This window comes from Silurus aristotelis (genome assembly GCF_946808225.1).
Source record: "Silurus aristotelis genome assembly, chromosome: 13".
Taxonomy (NCBI): Eukaryota; Metazoa; Chordata; class Actinopteri; order Siluriformes; family Siluridae; genus Silurus; species Silurus aristotelis.
This window is the reverse complement of record NC_139586.1, coordinates 8025732-8046180: the sequence shown is the minus strand read 5'-3', so window position 1 is coordinate 8046180 and position 20449 is coordinate 8025732. Positions and strand designations below refer to the sequence as shown.

General features: G+C 41.5%; 1 protein-coding gene across 7 annotated transcripts in view; it reads right to left on the bottom strand.

The window, feature by feature from the left end:
- lrp4 (low density lipoprotein receptor-related protein 4) overlaps positions 1 to 20449 on the bottom strand; it is an 80691-nt gene that overhangs the window by 20804 nt on the left and 39438 nt on the right. For all 7 annotated transcript variants that reach the window (XM_083558281.1, XM_083558282.1, XM_083558283.1 and 4 more), the window contains exons 3-14: positions 14295 to 14411; positions 7706 to 7819; positions 7261 to 7377; positions 6933 to 7061; positions 6471 to 6590; positions 6210 to 6335; positions 5933 to 6061; positions 5646 to 5780; positions 4620 to 4745; positions 4014 to 4244; positions 3653 to 3809; positions 1578 to 1795 (exon numbers count right to left, since the gene is read on the bottom strand). In XM_083558281.1, coding sequence (XP_083414407.1) covers positions 1578 to 1795; positions 3653 to 3809; positions 4014 to 4244; positions 4620 to 4745; positions 5646 to 5780; positions 5933 to 6061; positions 6210 to 6335; positions 6471 to 6590; positions 6933 to 7061; positions 7261 to 7377; positions 7706 to 7819; positions 14295 to 14411 — 1719 coding nt within the window. The remainder of the gene's footprint in view (positions 1 to 1577; positions 1796 to 3652; positions 3810 to 4013; positions 4245 to 4619; positions 4746 to 5645; positions 5781 to 5932; positions 6062 to 6209; positions 6336 to 6470; positions 6591 to 6932; positions 7062 to 7260; positions 7378 to 7705; positions 7820 to 14294; positions 14412 to 20449) is intronic.

Here is a 20449-nt window from a genome sequence, read left to right as displayed (position 1 = left end):
CTGCATGCAGACTCCTGTTGCATTACATAAATATGATTTCTCTCTATGCTGCCACAAACACATCCGCACACCCACTCCCAGCACACACACCCACTCCCAGCACACACACTTATAAGACAGTCAATTCATCAATTTAAGATTAACAATAACACTAATATATCATTTTTTATTCATTTAAAAAAAATAATAAAATGAAAATAAATAACTATTACCAAACTCGGGTGTTATCTTCAGGGCCGTCTGTTCATTTGAACAGAATACACATTAATTAGTGCAGAAGCTCTACGTGTTCACTAGTGGAATATTTAGTGTGTGATCCGAGCTGAAATAAGGCCATGAAATAAAGCCAATGTGGTTCAACTTTATGATTCAAACTTATACTGCCAAACCAGGCACCTAACCCCATCCACCCCCCCACCCAAAAAATAAAACAAAAAAAACCCTACTTTTCCACTAACGCAGCATGCATTACGTCTGTGTGTGTGTGTGTGTGTGTGTGTGTGTGTGTGTGTGTGTGTGTGTGTGTGAGAGAGAGAGAGCGAGATATGGAATGTATCACAAAATGCCACAAACGGAGTAAAGTCTAGAAAAATCTCAAGCTGATGATGATTTCATCTTTATTTTTTCCCAATTTATGCAACATTATTAAGTGCATTTTTTGTGTTACATTTCATAACCATAGCCTGTGCGGCTGTGTGTGTGTATGTGTGCGTATTTTTATCAAATTTGATTACAGCGGAGGGTCAAAGCGAAAAACAAAGACAGCCAGTGTCCGGCTCTCAGGATTAATTTAGTTCACTTCCCTTCATGATATAATCTTCCGTCTGTTCCATATTTTAACTACGACAACCATCCTGCTCCCGAAATAACTTCAGTATGAAGAATGGTCGGGGCATTTCCCTCTCTCTCACCCCACACACTTGAATCAGCTGAAAGTGAATGCTATGTTCGTACCCTTGAAGTTTCTTTAAAGTTGTCAATTATTATTATAATATTAAAGGGTTTCTGCAGGTTTCACAAAAAAGTCAAATTGAAGACTTTTTAAAAGCATTAAAAATTAAATTTAATACCGATATTACATCAAAAACACACACGCACGTTGTTAGCAACTGGCCTTAACCAAGCCCTAAATTCATTTTTTTTTCCAAGTGAGGTATCGCTAAACTAAGACTTTTTAAAACCTTTTATTATTTTTATTTTAGACTTTTTTTTTTTTTAAGACTTCTTGAATGATCTCAAGCAAAAAGAAGTAGTGTTGTATAAATAAAATATTTATATTATATAATAAATATCTATAAATAAATAATATTTATAGTATAACTGATAAACGAGTAACGGATAGATGAGTAGACGACAGGATTTCTTATTATGTATGATTTAATGGTGCAATTCCAATCCGCCCCTATATATTTTACAAAAGCTCCGCCCCCCTGGCCCTTATATGGCCATAGTGTGTCTATAGAGCGTCTATAGAGCGTCTATAGAGCGTCTATAGAGCGTCTATAGAGCAGGCATGATTTTCGCCTATATTTAAAAGTATACTTCATATTAAAGGTTTCTGGGTTGTGTGTACAGACCCTGGCTGATGACGGCTTTGCGGTTTTTTCCGTCCAGGTCAGCTCTCTCGATCACGTGGTGCTTGGCGTCCACCCAGTACATGCGGTGGCCGGCATAATCGATGGTGAGTCCGTTGGGCCAGAACAGATTGGTATCGGCGATGATCTTGCGTCCCGAGCCGTCCATGTTGGCATACTCGATCCGAGGCGTGTTTCCCCAGTCCGTCCAGTAAATCTTTCTGTAGAAAATATGAAAATTAAATAAGGGGTTCGAAATTTGAGATGTTCATATTCTCGGATATTTTGCTCTGATGGATCAGTACATTGCCCAAACTGCACCAATACAACATGTGCGTGAACTTCAGGCTTGTAAAATCTGGACAAACCTCTATAGTAACTTTTTTATCAGGTCCAAGGGGCAGAAAATTCCCAATAAATTTTCAAAAACTGCCCATGGGAACTTCATCTTAGGGAATTTGGGTTAGTTGGAAGCTTACCAAGAATGTATTGGAATTTATGGGAATTTACAGGAATTTAAAATAATTGATTAGAAATTTGAGGAAATATTAATCAGAAATTTTTGACTTCAATTACTATTTTTTTGCACAGTACACAGAGAAGTTTTAAACATAAATAGATGTCATATTTATGTAATTTGCGTGAATGCTCGCCAAGATGGAGCTTTTTTCATTTTTTTTGGTGTGACGGAAGAAATGATCAATGTTATGTTATGGAGAAATGCGCAGTGCTTGTGATTTTTTTTTTCCCAACTACATTTAAGTTCCCTGTTATTGGCTAAGGTGGAATTGTGTAATTTCCCAGTTAATTCCTGTTAATTCCCATAGAAGGTTTCCAGTCTTGAAAATCACTGAAATTTTGCAACCCTACTTCTTTGTTGGTGTATGTAAGGACATATTTTATATGCAGCAGCCTCTGTGAAAACAGTTCGGTAGGCGTGTAACGGTACACTTGTTACAGAACCTTTTCGGTACAGGACATTCGAAACACTTTTTATTATATTGATCAAATTAAGCATTTACAGTGGAACCTCATTTGACGAACGCCCTGCTGTACATACGTTTTGTTATACGAACAAAAATATTTGAGAAATTTTGTCTCGTTATACGTATGCAGCTTTGTTATACGAACATTGTGCCAAGAAATTTTATTAGAAGATAGTGAAAGCATTCCCGACATCAGGGGATCCCCTCCTTCCTAGCAGTAAACCTTATCCTTCACTCCGCCTCGTCTCCCTCACACCTGCACGTCCACTCTCCTCCAAAGTCAACACTGACTTTTTTTCTTTAAATTTCAGATTTTTATTGTTACAATATACAGTAATACAACAAAAATCATCTATAAATGTATTATACTGTATTACTGTATATTGTAACGTATGTGTAATTTTATATAAATATTATCTGGGTCCTGGAACGCATTATCGGAATTTACATTATTTTTTATGGGGAAATTATACGTATGATGATCTGTATACTTGTCTGGAACGAATTACATTCGTAAACCAAGGGTCCACTGTATTCATATCGCTAGACTGTCGTAAAAACATGGGCAATGGCAGGAATCACAGAATATGCGCATGTGCTGACCAAACAGCTGAGTTTTCTCACATGCGCAATACAAATCGTATCCAGTACGGATCCAGTAGCGCAGTGTCACTGTGGGTGGATATACACCCACCAGGCATAACATTATGACATTATAACATTATGACTGGTGATTGAATTACACTAATCGATGCACGTGGGGAGTGAAGGCTGGCCCCGGACAACAGACGATCTTCTGTAGCTCAGATTGCTGAGGACGGGACCGTTTTGGCAGCAAAAGTGTGGACCGATACAATATTAGGCCGGTGGTCTTAATGTTATGCCTGATCTGTGTATACCCAATAAAATAAAAAAGTATATTGCATTAATTGCATTTGTTCTAACGGTGTTAAACTGTGTTAATAAAACAACGACAAGCAATATTAAGTTTTGCATTTCTTCCGAAACGCGACTTAAGAACCGAGGTACGTACCGATCTGTGAAGTTTTGAGACCCCCCTAATTGTTCGGTGTTCGGTGTCGTGAATTTTACCCTTCGATGGGGTGCAGGGCAATAGCGCGGGGTTTCTCCATGCTCTCCCAGATCAGCACTTTACGGTGTGAGCCGTCAAGGTTGGCGACCTCGATACGTGACGTCCCCGAGTCGGTCCAGTAGAGCTTATCGTGGATCCAGTCTATTGCCAGACCCCCTGTACGGGTTAAAAAAAAAAAAAGATATTACAAAAGTTAGTCAATTAAGCTTCAAAAGTTTTATTTTATTATATATAAAAATATATGTTATAAGACCTGCAAAACTATGCTAAAATCAAATAAACGAATTAATTAATAATTTGTTTCGTCTGATGTGTGTGTGTGTGTGTGTGTGTGTGTGTGTGTGTGTGTGTGTGGTGTACCTGGACTCTCGAGGCCAGTGGACACCACCTCCTCCACGTTGCTGCCGTTCAGGTTGGCCTTCATGATGCGGTCGAGCGTGACGTCGGACCAGAACACCAGCTCCCTGCTGTGGTGGAAGTCGAGCGCGATGGCGTTCTCCAGGTTGTTCAGCAGCAGCGTGTACTCGGAGCGGTGAGGCAGAACTTGACGGATATCGATCCGATTCGCAAACAACAGCACCGGCTCTGGGCCTGAGGAAATCGTCACGCGGATAAATAAAAGAAAAAAGATGGGCGTGACACTTTAATAGGAACATTTAGAGGCCTGATCAATAACGAAAATGAGGCACCGCAGAATTTGAAAGAAGGAAAGTGAGGAAGCGGATCTGAATACGGGACATTACGAGACAATTCCATGCCTGGGCTCCACCGTGTCTCATACGGATCAGGGATAAGCATCGTACAAGATTTCTTTCTTGCATTCGCTTCATTTGGAGACTTAAGAGGTATCAGGTAAGACGAACCCGTAGGGCCACGCCCACTTTTACCATCTAATCAATCAGAATCTGGTTGTTCGATAAATAACAACTTTTACAAGCGTGTTGGAGAAGTGCTGTAAAAACTCACCCAGAGCTTTGCAGCTGCGTTTGTCAGGTCGGAGTTCGTAACCCTGAACACACCAGCAGTGGAAGCCCCCCTCTGTGTTGGTACAGCCCTGACTGCAGTAACCTTCCTCAGCACACTCATCCACATCTAGAGAAGTCCAAAAAAGAAAGAGAGGTTTCAGCTCTCAGTCACAGGTGAGTGAAATTAGACAGCTGGGACACAGACGTGTGAACATCTGGCAGGTTTATGAGTCTTATGTGTCTGCACCAGTGATGTGAACAGAGGTGCGCTGTAACACAATATAAACTGTCTCAATGCGAGTTTCAAGAATTTGGGGGGGAAAAAATCTCTCTCTCTCTCTCTCTCTCTCTCTCTCTCTCTCTCTCAATCAATATTTCTGTGTATCTCTTTTCCTCTCTCAATCTCTTTATTTCTCTCTTGCTCACTCTCTCGATCAGTCTCTCAATCTGTATATTTGTCTCTCTCTCATTCTCTCTGTCTGTCTTAATCTCTCACTCTCTTTAAACCTCTCTCACTCTCTCTACCCTCACTCTTGTTATCTGTCTCTCCGTTTTACTCGCCTTCACGCCATACCTATTCCCATCTCTCTCTCTCAATCCGTCTCTCTCTCTCTTTCACTCTGTCAGTTTATCTGTCAGTCTCTCTCTCTGTCTCCCCCTCTCTATTATCTCTCACTTCCTCTCTATCCATCTCACTCACATCCTTTTTATTCGTCTGTCTCTGTCATTGTTTCTTTTCATCTCTATCTCACTCTTTCACTCTGTCTCTCACACATTTTATCCATCTCTCTCTCTCTCTCTCTCTCTCTCTCTCTCTCTCTCTCTCTCTCTCTCTCTCTCTCTCTCCTTTCATCACTCCCTTTCACTTTGTCTATTTGTCTCCTTCTTACACATTCTATCCATGTCTGTCTCACTCTCACTCTATACATTCTCTCTCTCTCACTTAATGTCTATTCGCTATATCTCTCTTTCTCACACTTTTTCTGTCGGTGTCTCTCTCTCTCGCGCTTTCTCTATCTCTCCTTACCTTGGCAGATTTTGCCGTCCTCTCTCAGTCTGTAGCCCGTGTGGCAGCTGCACTGAACCAAACCTCGAGACATCTGACACTTCTGAGAGCAGCCGCCGTTCCCTACATTACAGTTCCCCTCGGTAGAGCGGGGTCCTACACACACACACACACACACACACACACACACCAAAGTTTGTGATACTGAATTCAACATACACTGTGGCACGAAATCATCAAATAAATGTGGATTATTAAATAAATTGCATTTATAGTGTGTGTGAGCGTGTGCGCGTGTGTGTCCTTACGACATTCCTGGTGCGGATGTTCGTCGGTTCCGTCCCCACAGTCGTTGACATCGTTACACACCTTTCGCTGGCCAATGCAGCGACCGTTTCCACACTGGAACTGATCTGATGCACAGGAAGGAACCGAACCTACAGACGAGGAAACGAAAAAGAGGAGCAGGAAGAGGAGGAACAGAGAGAACAGAAAAGAAAGTTTTATTTAGATGGAAAAATGTGTGTGTATGTGTGTGTGTAAGTGAGAGAGAGAGCGAGAGCGAGAGAGAGAGAATGCGTATACCATTTTTGTCACAGCCCTCTTCATCGCTGCCATCAGTGCAGTCATCTTCACCATCACATCTCCATGACAACCGCACACAGCGACCAGACGCACAACGGAACTGTTCAGCCATACAAACAGGTACCGCTAGGGCAGGGAGACACAGACACACACACACACACGATTAACACAATCACGTTTGATCTCGATCACTGGCTCTCCTTACAAACAAATATAAAAGTGCGCGCACACACACACACACACACACACACACACACTTACTGCAGTTGTTCTCGTCTGATTGGTCATCACAGTCGTACTCTCCATCACATCGCCATCCAGCGTTGACGCACATCCCACTGTTACACATGAACTCTGCTGTACGGCACGGCTGGTGAGAGGCTACACACACACACCACAAAATCACAGAATACAAACAAAACTTTTCAAACAGCTGAAATGTTGGATTGATCAGCAATAACAACAGGCTTAAACTGTGTGTGTGTTTTTATCTAAAGTGCAATTGATAAAGCATTACTACGTGCCACTCTCACTTCACGCCACAGCCGTCCCTCCTGACATCACAAATCAGTGGGAAATAAACTGGATTTATTGATAGGGTCATGAAAGGAGATTATGTTTGAATTAATATGTGTGAGGAAACCAACAGACAGGGACTTGTGGACGCTGACTAAGTGTCTGTGACTGGTGTGAAAGGGGGCAGAGCCATTAAGGCGTCCTTACAGCAGTCAGACTCATCGGACCAGTCTCCACAGTCATCGTCTCCATCGCAGTGGTAAATGTCCAGGATGCAGCGACCGTACGCACACTGGAACTCTTCCACACTGCACGTAGCAGCCATGACGTCTGCGGCTACACACACACAAAAAGCATCTTATGTGATATGCATTTCACAGCTGGTTAAGGAACATCCTGCTGACACACAAATACCTGCCATTGCTCAAACACACACACACACACCCACCAGCCGTGCCGTCTATATACAGGAATGGGGCGTGTCAAAAAGCAGCTGATTCAACTCTATAGATCTCTCTCTCACACACACACTTACGGCAGTTCTCCTCGTCCGTTCCGTCTTTACAGTCAGTGTCTCCGTCACAGTACCAGTGCTCAGCTATACAGCTCCCATCCGAGCAGCGGAATTCCTTATCGGAACACTTCCTTAGGTCTGGTCTCACACACACACACACACACACACACACACACACACACACACACACACACACACACACACACACACACACACACACACAGAGTTATAAGTATGATCGAGAAGCACACACAAAAGAAGTGAACCATTTATGCAGACCTGGCAACCCAGCAACGCAAAACCAACAGTGTGCTCAAGTTGACACTTTTCACTTTCATAGACGAGTTTAAACTACAACATCAATTACAGGGAAGTGTATTTGATATAATGTACATAAAAAACACACACACACACACACACACACACACACACACACACACAGATTTAGAAAGTGTGTGAAACTCACCGCATTGTTCATCACTGTTGTCTCCACAGTCATTGTCTCCATCGCAGTGCCACAGGCTGCGGATGCAGTAACCATTCTGACAGTGAAACTCGTCCTCCTCGCATTCCCGAGGAGCTACACACACCCACACACACACAGATAGAGAAGCCAATCCCAGAATTACATTAGAGTTAGCGACTAATAAACAAAAAACTTGGACAGTGTACTGAAGGGTACCCGCCCACATACACAGCGCACTCTCTTCTTTCTGTGCTATTAATGCTAGTTAGAACTGCTAAGCTAATTCTATTTGTTCTAATTCTGTTGCTTTGCTAGAACATTCATGTTTTTTTTTTTTTTTGTTTTTTTTTATAAGAATGAAAGATCCACCATGGTCCCCTGTAACACAAAAGTCCCCATGCTGACCGCTGTACACCACTAAAAGCTCCTATAGTGGGCATGAAGGTTTTAGAAGCAACCCATGAAGGAATGGAAAAAGACGGCTTGGGCCGATGAAACCCATTTTTATTTGCATTACAAACATTAAACATTGTTGCAGAAAGTACACTCCTTCATGGCAACTACAGTGGCGAATTTCAGCAGGACTACTCTTCACCATTCATTGCAAAAGTTGTTGAATGCTTTGAGGAGCAAGACAACAGTTGTAGGTGTTGTAGGTGTGTCCAACCCAGAGACGTGCACGGGACGGATTTCTTAGTCCCGCTCTCGCAAAAATATATGTTAGTTTTATTTTCAATGCAAAGATTGCTTTATGATGAACATGGACAGAAACAAGGCACTTTGCAGAACATAGACCATCAACTGAAACGATATCTTATATAAAAAAGAAATTAATAAAAAAACAGGCCAAGGTTTTGTTGTGTTGTATGTTCCTTTCTTTAATAATGAAGTGAAATCTGTAGCACTCGGCGATTCCCCTCTGTCTTGCGCTTCAGACGTTGTGCCTCAGTGCGCTCCAGTAGTCTACCACCCATGAGAGTTCGCTTGCGGCCTTGTGCCTGTAAACCGTTTTATTTTATTTTAGTTGCCATTGTTGCTTTTGTGCTATAGATACAGCACAGTTTATTTGTTTGTAGTCATTTATTTTAAAAAATATATATATTTTTAAGACCGCAGGAGTCTCTCGAATTATTTTATGCAACCCACACGAGTGTCAGGATCTTCCGGCCACACGGCGCGCACTTCTGGGTCGGCGGCCATCTTGCCCTTTTTCCCACGACTCCCAGGATTTAAGGACACCAAGACTTTAGCTAAGGATCAGATTATCTCACCAGCTTCCAAAGTCACTGAGAATATTGCCACCCTGCCTGCTCTGGTTCCTGTTCCTGACCCCTGTTCTGCTCGGCTTCTGGTTTGGACCCTGGACTGTTTTTGGACTGTGTTTTTGCCTTGCCCATTGCTCAGTTTGTTTCTTTATTAAAGCCTGTTTTCACCATACCCCTGTCGCATCCTGCATTTGGGACTCTTTTGCGTCGGGTGCATGTCTCTAGTCCAACCCTCTAAATTCCGGATAACTCGTATCTGAACTAAGTCAGATTGATCATCGGTGGGTCTTGTGGAGTCCTTGTGTGATGGGTCAAAGCTGTTTTAGGAGCACGAAGGGGAACTCGACATCTCGTGGTTTTAATGCTATTGTTTTGAGGACGATGAAGGAGAAACTATAGATGTGCCTGTCTAAAAACGTACACTACCAGCCAAAAGGTTGCATACACCTAATTATACAATGGTTTTATTTTAATTTGGTTTCAACATTGTATTTTATTACTGAAGACATTGAAATTATCAAATATGGAATTATGCAGTCAACAAAAAAAGAACGTTTTATATTTTCCATTATTCAGAGTTTTGCTTTGAGGACAGCTCTGCATACGTCTCTCAGTGAGCCTCATGTGAATGGTTTTCAAACAATCTTCAAGGAGTTCCCAGAGATGCTAAGTGCTTGTTGGCTGCTTTTCATTTACTTTTTTTCCAGTCTAACTCATCCCTAAACGTCTCAATTGGATTTAGATTGGGAGATTGTGGAGGCCAGGTCACCTGGACAAATAGCGCTTGCATAACCAAGAGGTGTGTTTGAGGTATTTGTCTTGTTGGAAAACAAATGATAGTCTCACTAAGTCCACTATGTCGCTGTACAATGCTGGGTTTGCCATGCTGATTGAATGCGCCCTCAAAAAAGTGTCATCACCGAAACAACCCTGTTCCATCAAACCTCCTCATCCATGGTTCACGGTGAGAACCACACATTCAGGAACCGTCTGTTCACTCTTCTACTTCTAGTGTTCTAATGTGAATTCCTTGTGTTTCTTGGCCCAAGCAAGTCTCCAGCTTGTTTTTCTTCCTAAGAGATGGTTTCTTTGGTGACTACCTCGTGAATCGGATGAGAGTTTGCCAAGCTGTCATTAAAGCTGACTGTAGCTAATTTGGACAATCTAAAATATAAATTCTGGGTTGTTTGACACGTTTTTGTTTATTACATAATTCCCTACGTGTTCGTTCATAGTTTGGATATATTCAGTATTAAGGTAGAATGTTGAAAATTAGAGGGTGACTGAGTTTTGCCGATTCATTGGCACCTATAGTTGATTGCTGGAACTATCGGGAAAAATCCATACAGATAGTTTTTCCGAGTTGCGTTATACAGTAAAAGAACGGAAGAATCATTTATTTTTGGATGCAACAGTTTGCATTTATTTGGAGTCTTTTTGTTTCAGTTTGAATGTCTTATTTTCCTCTATATTTATTAATATAATTAATATATTTGTATTCATTTCATTTAGAACTTTTTTTATGATGTATATTTATTTATTACATTTTTTTGCAAAACAGTATTCACCCTAACATGCAGTGTTATGGTTATTTTTATTTATTTTTATCCAGTATCGGTTGATTAATCGCTTATCGGCAACTACAATCCAAGCAAGCGACCAGTATTAGTAAAATCCACTACTGAAAGAAAAGGTGTGTGTAAACTATTGGCTGGTACTGAACACTCCAAACACAACAGTGCAGCTCGCTATGAGAGTGGGGTTCACAGCGTCAGCGTTTACGCCGTGAAGTGGATCAGTTACATCAAATAAAAAGCATTTAACCGACGAGGCAAGTTAAACCAGCATGCGTGCGCACACAACCACAGATGCACGTTTGATGTCACAGATTCACTTTCTTCCTCGCTCTCACTTCTAATTGCTTTATTCCCTCTTATTTGAACTCTCCTTTTTTATTCATTTTCTTCTTCTCGCTTTCTCTCGCATTTCTAACGCTCATTTCTCTGTCCCTTGCTCCGGCAGTTTTTGTTCATTCGTCCCCCTTTTCTATTTGCTTTTCCTACTTCCTTCCAATTATTTGCTTTACTTTCATCTGTCTGTTTTTAAATATATAAGAAGAATGAGGGATTTCTCTTGTCAGTTTCTTTCTTTTCTGTTCTTATTGTGCATTTACATGGAGGGAGGGGTGAATAAAGGGGTAAAAGGAAACTCATCTGCTGTCCTTCTGCTGCCGCCACCACCACAATGACCTTGCCTGGAGGTTATGTAAGACCTGAGCAGGGTGCGACCTTTGACCTTTATCATGTTTGAGTTAGAAGAGGAAAGAAAATAGAGAGAAAGAGAGAGAGAGAAGGAGAGGTGCTGATGAATCAAAGGAAGTGTGTGCTGAAGCTAATAGGAATGGATGAGTGTGTGTGTGTGTGTGTGTGTGTGTGTGTGTGTGTGTGTGTGTGTGTGTGAGTGAAAGATTGGTCAGGAAATTGGCAGCTTCTGCTTTAATGGCTTTCAGTGAGGCTTTGTTTTTATTTATCTACAGGTCAGTCTTGATTCTAGAAAAATATTTAATCACTGCTTTAAACCTGCACCGGGGACATGAACAGCTCTACTGTTACCTCTGCCGATAGTATACACATTCCTATCATTCCAATACTCTTTCACTCTGCAAAAGAGTATGGATTAGGGGTATAACGTTACACAAAATTCATGGTTTGGTACATACTTTGGGTTTTAAGTCACGGTTCGGTTACATTTCTATACAGTAAGCTGGAAGAAATGCAAAACATAAAATTGCTTGTTGTTGTTTTATTATTATTATTAACATTTGTGAACAACAGTTAACAGTTTTGTTTTTTTAACTATTAAATATAATAAATAAATATAAAAAATAAATAAAATGCCTGCTTGATTAAAAAAAATAAAAGAAATGATTATATATATATATATATATATCCAAATAAAATGGAACCAAATTAATGCCATAGACTTTTCTTTTATTATAATGATTTAATGTGCTAAAAAATACAATTCTAATTAAATAAAATCAATGAAATTTTTTTTTTTAAATAGTCTACATTTGTTAGACCCCATTAAGACAAAACAACTCTTGCGTAAGTCTGTTTTTTACGTTATTAAACTATATATTTATATATATATATTATTATTTTTTTTTTTTTATATGCACTACTTAACTTCTTATTTCAGCATACTTGAACTAAAATCTTTTATTTCTTAAAAAGCATACATTTACTTATTTATGTATTCAGTTTATTTATTCATAAATAAATTCGTTCCTTCTGTCTTTCATTCGTTCACTCCCTCATTGTGCGGAATTGTCAAGGAATTTCTCCTTTGGATAAAATGCAAAAGAATCCACATAGACTGTCATAAAAACGTTGGCAATAACAGCAAGTGGCAGCGAATTTTTCAGTTGCGAGGAAAGAAATCTGAGTTTTCGCACATGTGCAGTACAAATTACATGTTTCGTCTTCACGTCCAGGGAAGTCGGATTGACTAAGTAATAAAAGAACACACATAACTCATACTCAATGCTGCGTTTCTCAGGGATCAATAAGAACATATCTGTTTAATTGCTTTAAAATTGTGCACTAGTGTGTGTTTGTGTGTGTTCAAATCAAAGCAAAAAAGCTTTTTTACGCGTCAAACTTACAATGTGGTATTAGATGAAAAGTTGCCAGTTGAGCCTTAAACCCACACTCATGCACACATGATGAGAGAGAGAGAGAGAGAGAGAGAGAGAGAGAGAGAGCGAGCACAAGAGAGATAGAGAGACAGCTTTAAATAATAAAGGCAAAGGGAGATGTGATTTACGAGGCATTCAAATAAAAAATTCATAAATCTCTCTGCAGACCCGGCGGCTTTAAATGGTGAAGGAGGTGAGAGCCACTCGAGTGTCTACACGTCGGAACTTTGGATTCGGGGGAAAAAAAAAATATATAGGTCACTCGTGCATTTTTTTTTTTTTACCCCAGTGTAGGGCCTGATCATTTAGAGGGGTTGTGACTGTAAATGAGCTAGGAGCTGACCACTACACATATACATGTGTGTTGGTTTAATGTGTGCGCGCGTGTGTGTGTGTGTGTGTGTGTGTGTGTGTGTGTGTGTGTGTGTGTGTGTGTGTGTGTGTGTGTGTGTGTGTGTGCATGGCCGTCTTCTTTTCTGAAGCTGGCTCACAAGAAAGCCTGCAAACAGTTTGCTGAGAGCAAAAAGCATGAATTACTGGAACCATGTCCTGTGGTCTGATGAGACTAAGATAAAGTTGTTGGGCTCAGATGCTGTCCAGCATGTGTGGAGTACCAAGAAAAATGGTGTCTTGCCTACAATCAAGCATGGTGGTGGTAGCATCATGGTCTGGGGCTGCATGAGTGCTCCTGGTACAGGGGATCTGCGGTTCATTAGACATTCTGAAGAAGAACTTGATGCCCTCCTTTCAGAAATCGGGCAGAACGGCAGTTTTTCAACATAAATTACGACCTCAAACACACCGTCAAATTTGTTGAGGAAGGTGAAGGTGATTGAGTGGCCAAGTATGTCTCCAGATCTGAACCCTATTGAGCACCTGTGGGGATCCTCAAATGGAAGGTGGAGAAGCACCATGTGTCTTACATCTAGCAGCTCCGTGATGTCATTATGGAGGAGTGAAAAAGGATCCAAGCAACAACCTGTGCAGCTCTGGTGAATTCCATGCCCAGGAGGCAATGCTGGATAACAATGGTGCTCACGACCAAAAAAAAAACAACAAAAACACTGGAGAGAGTTTTGATCCTTTAGAGGATACACACACACACACACACACACACACACACACACACACACACACACACACACACACACACACAATTTTTTTTAATTAACTTGTGCAAGAGCGCAAGCGTTGCATTTTCCTTCTCCAGCACTCGTTTCTTCAGATCAGGGCTTCCCAGTGACACAAGGAGTTCAAGTGGAACATAGAGCACAGGAACATTTCTCTTTACCTGTAATCTGTTCATTGCTGCTTCTACATACCAAATAAAGGGGGGAAAAAAAACACTCGCACACTTGCTTGGCGCATGCAGCCAGAGGCACTCGAAGGAAGTGTGTAAAACCACGAGGTCAAAGGGCAAACCCCAAATTTCCCTTAAGTCAGGTGTAATTTGCAAGAAAAACCTGATCTCTTGCCCCTTCGTGTTTTGCCACATGTAGAGCCCTGGGGCGGCTAAACTGATCGCTGTGGTTTACAACAAAGAAGAAATGCGCCTCCCCCATAACTTTCACTAGACTTTTACAGCGTCCAAAATAATAGTAATAATAAAAATTTAAATACTCACGGCAGTCCTGCTCGTCTGAATCGTCCTCGCAGTCGTTGTCTCCGTCGCACACCCACGAGCGGCGGATACACTTCCCGTTGTCACAGTGGAAGTCCAAAGGAGAGCAAGTGGGAAGCACTGTAACGTTAAACACAGATGAGAGAGCGAGAGATTAGAAATGATGCACAGTCACATTTCCGAGACATTTCCGGAAGGACAAAAAGAAAGGTTTTTTTTTTTTTTTTAGGTGAGAGAGGAGCGATTGTGATGGTTTGGTGATGTGCAGAGGAAAGACATGGGGTATATGGGGTAGAAAAAGGAAAGGCCGAGGAGGAGGATTATGGATGTGGTAAGGGAAGACATGCAGGGGGTTGGCTTGAAAAAGGCAAATGTAGAGGACAGAGTGATATGGAGACGGATGAAGAAGTTGTTGTTGTTTAAGGAAAGAAGTCTCCAGTGTCTAACAGTCTGTAGGTTTTCCACCACAGAACTGTGTATTTTTTTTTATCTCATCTGAGTCTCTCTGTGACGACTTGTGAGAGATTTAGTGTACAAACTTTGACATTTCCTACACGCGTGACACCGACAGTCTTGGCGCATTTTCCTGACAGTAGCCACGGCAAATCTGCAGCTTGCACTTACAGAACATGGCAGAATATTTGGAAAGGCTTCACGAGATCAAGTTGCCATGGCAGCCATATCCCTTTGGGCATCTTTTTTTTTCTTGTAAACAGTCGGGTTAAATGACGGGCGTTTAGTTCGCCTCAAATGCAGCGTTCTATGGATCGACAATCTGAGGCTTTAGGTCAAGTTGTGTATCAAACAGGGGTGTAAGGGTACACAAAATTCACGGATCCGATCGTACGGCTCAATTTCGGTACATATGATATATATGATAATAATATTTATTAATTATTATTATTATTATTAACGTTTGTGAATACCAAGAGATTACATATTAAACCTGCTAGGTTAAAATAAACAAAATAAATCTAAATAAAATAGAATAAATCAAATGAAAGCTATAGACTTCTATTATATTGTATTCTAATTGTATACAATTAAATCAATGTAAAAATAAATTAAAGTTAAGATATTTGTGTTTTTTCACATTTAATATTTAATATATGTTCTAGTTTACTGTTCTACTTATTTCAGGACACTTTAGCAAATGTCTGCATTTAAAAAAAAAACACCATAGTTATTACCGTATTTTCCGGACTATAAGCCGCTACTTTTTTCCTACGTTTTGAACCCCGCGGCTTAAACAACGAAGCGGCAAATTTATGGATTTTTCCTGGGTTTTTCCCGGTTTCACAAACTTCAAGCCAAAAAACTGAGCGACATAACATTAGACCAATGAAATTTCCGAACAAAAACGAAACAACGCACCTCACCTGTGTTCTGAGCTGCACGGCATCGGGAGAAAAGCTTTCACCGGTATTCCCAAAATGGCGCTCTGCTCTTAAAGGAGCCACAACATATTTCACCCGTTACACCGTGTAACAGACACTGTCTTTCGTTAAAGCCTGTGTAAAGCCTGTGACAGGCTTATAGACAGGTGCAGCTTATTTATGTTCAAAATAAAAATCTTTGTCAAATTCAGTGGGTGCGGCTTATATATGGTTGCGCTTTATAGTCTGGAAATTACGGTATTATTATTATTTTTTTAAATGTATTTATTAATTAATTCCTTCCATCCTGCATTTATTCATTTATTTACTCCTTCGATACGTGGAATTGCCAGGAATTAAAACTTGAACTTGGCACGGATTTCATGCAGTGAAACTGAGAACTGTGTTTCTGGTACGGATCGAGCAGTGACTGACACTGCGCTCGTAGTGGAGATTAAACGAACTTGCGGTCCGCCACTTAATATGTTCCTGAGGGTGACGTAAAACAAGGATTGCGTTCGGGACATGTGTGGACCACACCGAAGGTCCTGTAGCAAAAGGGTTCGGTTCGAATACATGTACTGTAACACCCCTATAAGGAAAACTGACGCAATACGGTTTCAGACGTACAACGGATCCCTGACGCCGTGACGCATCGAGATCATTACATTAAAACGCTGCCTTACGAAGGGGTACTGTGCAGCGGGGCAAATGTGTGAGACAGATGTTAGCGCACTTACAAGACGCCTCTGGATTTGCGGTCGAGAGAACACACTAAATTATGTAGGCATTCTTGAACATCTTTCTGGTGTGTGTGTGTGTGTGTGTGTGTGTGTGTGTGTGTGTGTGTGTGTGTGTGTGTGTGTGAGTGATTTCATTACTGCTGAACTGGATCCTTTCAGACTAATTAGATCAGAGTTCTCCAGCACGTATGCGGCTGCATTCATTAGATATCTGTGTGTCTGTGGGGGTTTTATGGGGGAGGGGGGTTGTTGGAATTTGTTGGAAAAGTGTGGTTATAAACGGAAAGAAATAAAAACTGCACACGTGCTGGCGTTTATAAAAACACGTGTTATAAAAATAGATAAATAAACGTGACTCAGAAACTGACTGTGTGTGTGTGTGTGTGTGTGTGTGAGAAACGGAGAATGTACTCGCGCTGCGTGTGTCCGGACACGCGTGTCTGTCTAGGCATGCATGCATGTGTTTATGTCTCTGCTGGGAAGGAAGTCTGGAGGACAGAGTGCTATTGCTCATTTTTTATGGGCTACTTTTCACTCACACACACACACACACACACCTCATGGTCAATTTTCTACTATGTATGTGGGCAATTTTCCCTGAGAGACAGACTTTACTTGTTTAAAATGATGAGAATTTCAGGTGGTGGGGAAAAAAATGGAAAAGAGAGAGAGAGAGAGAGAGAGAGAGAGAGAGAGAGAGAGAGAGAGAGAGAGAGAGAGAGAGAGAGAGAGAGAGAGAAAGAAAATGAAAGAGAAAAAGAGAGAAAGACTCTCGGCTTATATGACATAACCCACATGGGAATTCTGCTGCCTCTTTCTTTTTTTTTTTTTTTTTTTTTTTTTTTAAGAAAGAAAAAGACATACTGTAAAATGTTTTTGAAGTTTTTGCACCCATGACCACCACACAACTGTGCACACACACACACGGCATGAAATATGCTTTATAATAATGATAATTATCATTATCATCATTATCATTATTATCATTATTACTACTACAGTAAAGGAGACGCTGCCCCTGTATTTGAGCGTGATGTGTGAACTCGACTCTACAGTCTGTGCACTGCATTCCTTTCATACTCTGTCGGCACAGACTCTGTGTGTGTGTGTGTGTGTGTGTGTGTGTGTGTGTGTGTATTGAGCGTGCAGGTGTAGAATGTGGGTCAGCGTGGCTCCGTCCTGCTCAGTCTGCTGGTTTGCTCACTGTCTCATTACTAATTCACTCTCACGCCGGTCCAGCTCACCACCCCTGCCCCGCCCCCAAACTCCCCCGTCCAGTGTGTCTGTTTTCTCCTGATGCTTTGTTTTTCCTGTTCCTGCCAGTTGTAGAAACACTGTTTGCACGCACACACACACAAAACTCGACCCATACCCATACACCTCACTCCATACCCATACACCTCACTCCATACAATTCCACCCATACCCATACATCTTAACCCATACCACTCCACCCATACACCTCACTCCATACCCATACACCTCACTCCATACAAATCCAAACATTCCTAAACACCTCAATCAATACCACTCCACCCATACCAATTTAAAGCAATTCATATAACTCCACCTATACACCTCACTCCATACAGCTCCTCCCATACCAATACATCCCAACCCACACAACTCAACAAAAAAGGTCCTAATTTACCAACACGCCGAATAACCAGCGGTAATTTGCATGCTGAGGTTGTGGGCGTCTCGTGGGCGTCTCGTGGGCGATGAGGGAGAAAATGTAAATGAGCTTTCTGGTTTTCACTCTGATTTCACTCAATACCTAAAAACTGATGAAATAGGATAGATTGAAACGCGAGGTCCGTTATGTAAGATATTTGCGAGTGGGAACCTTTTGTAAGCCTCCGTATAAGCGCAAGTTTAACTTTACTGCATTGATAAATCCTCATTAATGTGAGTCAGCGTTCGGATTTACTTCAGTCATTCACTACACTGATTTCTGATTCCCTACAGTAAATTATATAAAGTTAAAGTCTGTTTATAAAGCAGCAAGACTTTTATTGTGCTAATATACTGTACACAATGTAGGAAACTAATTAAGTTAACAAGATTTTGTTTGGGATTCAGCTCTTTTTAATTCACGATTTTAACAATGGACATGCAAACCAACCCATACAACTCCACCCACCCCATACAACTCCACCCACCCCATACAACTCCACCCATCTCATACAACTCCACCTAACCCAAACAACTCCACCCATCTTATACAACTCCACCCATCTTATACAACTCCACCTAACCCAAACAACTCCACCCATCTCATACAACTCCACCTAACCCAAACAACTTTAGCCATCTCATACAACTCCACCATACAAACAAACCCCTTTCAACTCAACATGTACAAACCAAATGAACTCAACCCAACTAACCAAATCCCTTTTAACACAACCCGAAAAACTCCACCAATACTCATAACTCAACTCGCACAACTCAACCTGAACCACTTCACCCCAACCACTCAACCCGAACTGATTCGTCCAAATGACTCAACCGGATACCAAGTTTGCAGTTCACTGGCACACCTGACATTTGAGCTCACTCTTCCTTAATCTTTTTCTCCCTCCGTTTCTGCGACAGTGTAATTAGCCCGCATTCATCCGCTGCTTTTCATCAGTGCGCTCCCTTTTTCTCTCTCTCTCTCCTTCCTCATATCTCTTTTTGCCTCCCTCAGATCCGCTGCTCGAATCAAAAACACGCCTCTCTTGGCTCCTTGGCAGGTCTCCAGCACCCGCACACCTATTCTGAAGAGAAAGAGAGAGAGAGAGAGAGAGAAGAGGAGGAATGTTCTTTCCACACCTGTCAGGTTGTCTTTTTTTTCTTCTTCACATGCCCCAGAGGAAAATACCTGTGCAGCATTGTCTCTGCCTCTTCTATTTCGGTCTCTCGCGCGCCATCTCTCTCGTTCTCCGAGCGCGTTGAGGAGAATTTAACAGCTCGCAGCAACGTCTCATTACGAGTAACGACTGAATACTTGAAAAACTACAAAAATCGCGAATCAAAATGATCAAAGTATAAACAGAAAACATTTTCATACTTTAAGGCCTGTCAGTTCAATCACTCCTTCCATGTTCTTACACACACACACACACGCATGAAAAGGAGGAAAACATTTGTGTGTTGGCATGACAACGAACCAGGGGTGCACACAGGTTTTAAATAAAGCAACATTTGAATAAGTTGTCGCTCGAAAGCAGATCGGCGCTCGTCTGAAAGCGTGGTTTCGTCCATCGCTCTGTTTCCTTTCAGCCAAGGTGTGAACCTGGAGGGTTTTCAGATGGACAATTCCTCTGAAGTCTCTTTCTTTGTCTCTTTCGATCTCTGTCTTTGTGGCTGTTTTTGCCAGTTTGGCAGATGCCCTCATTTAGAGCGACTCATTTGCACACTTGAGCAGCTATGGGGTTAAGGGCCTTGCTTAGGGGCCCAAGAGTCAGGAGTCTAGTTTGGATTTGAACTCACAACCTTATGATCCAAATTTTTTATCTCCTCTGACTTAACCACAAATCTCCAGCCTTCTACCTTCCTTTCTTTCGTCAGCCTTTACCGCAAAAAATTCTGGTTTTAATCCCATGTAACGGACTAATTATCACTGTCGCCCCACTGTTAACGTCTTGCAATCCGCATTTTCTCTTTATATGATCACAAGTAGCCGTGTCTGCTCGCATGCCAGCTGATGTCAGGAGAGTAATTTTATAACGCCGCTCGTAATTACAAACAGATGAACGAGCTCGGGTTGCCGTCTCCTCGGGTCCGTGTGAGTTTCCTCGACGTTCTCCCATCCTTCCAAAAAAAACCAAAGAAAAAACAAACACCACGAAGATTGCGTACGTGAACGTGAGCGGTGTTTTCGCGACGACCTCCCAACCAGGTTTTATTCCTGCTTCGCTTTTTCCAGCATGTCTGATTTACAGCTCGGCTCGCTTGCATCGTAACTCGTTTCAAACGAAACGGCAAAGAAATTTAGCACACTACAAATCTTCCCGAAATGAAAACGTGCACGGAAACGCGAGTGTGCTGATAT